The sequence below is a fragment of the Crocuta crocuta genome, unplaced genomic scaffold, assembly GCF_008692635.1.
Source record: "Crocuta crocuta isolate KB4526 unplaced genomic scaffold, BGI_CrCroc_1.0 scaffold443, whole genome shotgun sequence".
NCBI classification, from domain to species: Eukaryota; Metazoa; Chordata; class Mammalia; order Carnivora; family Hyaenidae; genus Crocuta; species Crocuta crocuta.
The window spans coordinates 1424954-1428746 of record NW_027529446.1 but is presented as its reverse complement, the minus strand read 5'-3'; the positions used below and the strand labels follow the sequence as shown (position 1 = coordinate 1428746).

General features: G+C 68.7%; 2 protein-coding genes across 2 annotated transcripts in view; one reads left to right on the top strand and one right to left on the bottom strand.

Annotated features, from left to right (window-relative positions):
• The window catches only part of JSRP1 (junctional sarcoplasmic reticulum protein 1), an 11320-nt gene extending 7888 nt beyond the window's left edge, over nucleotides 1-3432 (top strand). The window contains exons 3-9 of the mRNA XM_077760616.1: nucleotides 18-120; nucleotides 1055-1202; nucleotides 1537-1574; nucleotides 1725-1854; nucleotides 2190-2357; nucleotides 2847-2941; nucleotides 3040-3432. Coding sequence (XP_077616742.1) covers nucleotides 18-120; nucleotides 1055-1202; nucleotides 1537-1574; nucleotides 1725-1854; nucleotides 2190-2357; nucleotides 2847-2941; nucleotides 3040-3432 — 1075 coding nt within the window. The remainder of the gene's footprint in view (nucleotides 1-17; nucleotides 121-1054; nucleotides 1203-1536; nucleotides 1575-1724; nucleotides 1855-2189; nucleotides 2358-2846; nucleotides 2942-3039) is intronic.
• Nucleotides 3433-3493: 61 nt separating this feature from the next.
• The window catches only part of AMH (anti-Mullerian hormone), a 4002-nt gene continuing 3702 nt past the window's right edge, over nucleotides 3494-3793 (bottom strand). Inside the window, exon 6 of the mRNA XM_077760615.1 lies at nucleotides 3494-3591. Within this exon, the coding sequence (XP_077616741.1) occupies nucleotides 3494-3591 (98 nt within the window). The remainder of the gene's footprint in view (nucleotides 3592-3793) is intronic.

The following is a 3793-nucleotide window of genomic DNA, read 5'->3' as shown; positions in this document are numbered from 1 at the left end:
TCGGCCCCCCCCCCCAGCCTGCTGAGCTCCTTGGCCCAGGCCCCGGCCTCCCGCCACCTGCTGCTGTCTGTCCGGGGCCAGCCTCCATCTGTCCACCGGGCTCACTGTGGCGGCTGTGGAGTAAGTAGGGCAGGGGGAGGCCTGGGCAGACGTGGGGGTCCCTTGGGTCTGGGAAGGGCATCTCTGAGGTCCATGGGGGCCCCCAACTCTTGTGGCCGCCCCCCTACATACCTGAGGGCACACACCTGCCTCCCGTCGGGCCCCTCCCCCAGTGCCCTGCGCCAGCCCCAGGGAAGGGTCACGCTTCTGGCCGGAGACATGACACGCTGGGGACCCCAAAGGCATGGCTTTGGGAAATAGGCGGAACTGGGTTCGACCACAAGCTCCCTCTGATCTCTGGCTGATGGCTCTCTCCAGAGACTCAGTTTCCTCATCCGCCCCATGGGAGCGGAGGCAGGGGGAGGAGGCAGGGCCCAGCACTGGGATCAGGAAGCTCCCGGGGGCCCCTCCGCCCCCCTCCTGGCCAGAGGGAGGCCGGTCCTGGCCACTGTGTGAGCTTCTAGATTTAGGGGTCGTGAGAGGAGTGCCAGGCATGGCAGGCGAGGGGGGTCCAGGGACCCTGTGCGGGCAAAAGCCTGGGAGGGGCTGGCAGCACGTCGGCCCTTCCGCTGGCTTCCGGCGCCGGATAAAAATAGTCCCTGGTCTCAGAGAACATGAGCCGGCCCCGGGGCCAGGGGCCTGGCCTGGGCTCTTTTTCATCTCTGCATGACCTTGGGTGGGTCCCAGCCCTCCCTGGGCCCCAACAGCCTCCTGGAGCCCAGGGAGGGTGGGCTGTGGGGAGGGGGCGGGGGGGGGGGCTTGAGGACAAGGTGCCCTGGGAAGGCCAGCCTGAGTGTCAACTGGCCAGGCGAAGGGGGCTCCAGGCAGAAGGGCCTGTGATGGCTGAGGTGGGGGGGCCAGTCAATTCGCATACACCCCCCAGGGCACCCCCCCCAGGTCAGGCCCAGGCCCACGGCGCCACCACGCCTCTCGTGCAGCCCTCCCGCCACCCCAGCTCCGGATCCCAGGCCTCTCAGACGTCTCCATGGCGACCAGGGCCTTGCAGGAGCTGGACGGAGGCCTGGGCAGCTGCCAGGCAGGCGAGGACCTCTCCACGCTGGCTGACCCCGGGCCTGCCCCGCCCCCCGAGGACAGAGTTCCAGGTACCCCCGGAGGTGCTGGGCCCCTGCACTCCCGCCGAGCCAGGTGGCTAAGCTTCAGAGGCCAGGACAGACTCCGCTCCCCCATTGGACTGGCTTAAACTGTGGTCCCTGTTTGCAACCTCTGTCCGTTAGTGCCTTGGGGGTGTGTAAGGACCCCCAGAAACACGGGTGCTGGGCCATGTGGGTCGGGGTTCAAATCCCAGCTTGCCAACAAAGTGCTGTGTGCCTGTGGGGGGTGCTGCCCGAGAGCCGGTTTGCTTTCGAATCTGTAAAATGAGAAGGTGGGGTGGGCCTGGGGGTCTCACGACCTTGACTCTCTCTCTTCCTATGACAGCGATGCCCAGGCTGGCCGAGGCTAGCAGCTGGCCCCACGTGAGTAGCCGGGGCCCTGGGGTCTCAGCCTAGAGTGACCCCGGAGCCAGGGATGTGCTGGCCAAGGGGGTGACCCTGTGGGAAGGGCGTGGGCTCCCCCAGGGGAAAGAGGTGAAGGGAATGCCCCAGGCGACTGGTGACTCCTCACAGGATTCTCAAGAGCCAGCAGCCGAAGGCAGCCCCGCAGGCGGTGTGGATGCCAGGCCCAAGAAGACAGAAAAGGAGCCTGTGACCAAAGTGGCCCTAGGAGCCGGGAAAGAAAGGCTGAAAGCTGGAGCAAGTAGGCTTGCAGAAGGCAGGGGTGAGGTGGGGAAGTTGGATGTGGCCCAGCAAGGGGGTCAGATCCGGGGCTGCTGGGTCCTTGGATGTAGGGGGAGGGGAGTGGGGCGCAATGGGGCTGCCGGCTGGGTTCTGTCCCAGGTGCCACCAGCGGTCACTAAAAGGGCTGGGATCCTCTGCTAATTCATGATACTACAACCTCAGCTTCAGTGAGTTACCTTCTAGATTATTCTCCCCATCCCAGGGAAGCTCCGAAGCTTGAGCGGGGGTTGAGTGTGGCCACGCAGGCCTGCCCCGTGGGTGGGGCTGTGCTCAGCCCCCCACTTGCTCTCACAGCGCCTCGGAGCCCGGCTCGCAAGAAGGCGCAGGCTGCCCCGCCCCCGCCGCCGCCCCCGATCCCGGCCCCCGGCGAGGAGCTGCCCTGGGGAGACCTGTCCCTCAACAAGTGCCTGGTGCTCGCCTCGCTCCTGGCGCTGCTGGGTTCCGCCTTCCAGCTGTGCCGCGGTGAGCCCGCGCCCCAGGGAAGCGCCCCAGGGTGGGGTCTGCTTAACCCTGCCCCCCCCACCCCGCGCTGCCCCAGGGCTGGNCCCGCCTTGCGCTGCTCGGCAACTGACCTTGTGCCCCCGCGGGGCCCCCTCTCCCTGCAGGCTTAGGGCGCCTCCTCCCCCGCCCCCCACCGGGGACCTTACCCTGGGCCCTTCCTCTCCCCGAGTCCGATTTTGGCGGTCCTCACTCCCCCCCCCATAGGCGCTGCTCCCCCCCAGGACTGGCCCTGTGAGCCCCCTTTCTAGTGTGTGTGCTCCAGGGAGCTCCTGCCAGAGAAACGTGACCAGCCCTTTTGCACCTGGAATGAGGGAGACCTGGAGGGAAGGGGCGCCCCAGCAGTGGAGACCCGAGAGCCTTCCCTTCTGAAAGCTCGGGAAGAGGGGGCGGGGGGCGGGGATGGAGTGCGGGTCTGCGCCTTGGCCTGGGCTGACTCCCGTCCCCTCCAAGATGCTGTGTCTGGGGAGGCAGATGCCTCTGCACCTGTCCCTGAGCCGTGGGCACCGCCCAGCTCGGCCCCGGAGCCAGCGTCGCCCCCGCCCCCGGTAAGCCCTTCCTTTAGGTGACGGCGGTGGGGGAAGGGGTCTGGGCCGGCAGGGGAGGCGTGCGCTGACCCCACCGTCTCACACCGCCGGCGTGGCAGCCGAGGCCCGAGGCCTGGGTCCCCCCGTCTGGACCGCCCGCGCCCCCGGTGGAGGCGGAGAAGGCTGCTGGGGAAAGGCGCGCGCCCGAGGAGGCGCCTCGGAAGGAGGAGAGGCGTCGGAAGGAGAAGCCGCCGAAGGAGCAGAGGCTGCCGAAGGAGAGGCCGCGGAGGGAGGAGAGGCCGCGGAAGCAGGAGAAGCCACGGGCCGCCAGGGAACCCGGAGGAGCCCTCCCGCGGCGCTGGGCGGCCCGTGAAGCGGGCCATCGGCATCGGGCGCAGGACTCTGGAGACCCCGGGCACAGGAAGAGGCAGGCCTGGGGCTCCCCGCGGCGCCTGGACGAGGACCGGCCTCCGGGCCGCCGGAAGCAGCGGGCTGGCAAAGGGCGAGACTGAGCCAGGCCTCGATACTGTGACACGCAGTCCTGGGACCCCCCCGCTCGGTGGCCCCCGCGGTTCAGCGAAATAAATGCAGTGCAGCAGCCCCGGGGCCGCCTGCTCCTTTGAGCCTGGACGCGGGAACCTGCCCGGGCCTGAATGGTGCAGATGGTAGCTCTGGGGGAGGTGGGGGGCGGCAGTCCGGGCAGTGAGCGCTGTCGGGGGTGACCTGGCCCCTGCCCCGCCCCTCGTGCCAAGGGAGAGCTGCGCAGGGGGAGGCCCCGGCCCGTTCCCCAACGCACACACACGTCAGCCAGTGTTTGCTGGTCTTTACTGGGGCGGTGATTGGGGTCCGAATAAATATGGGCGGGGACCCCAC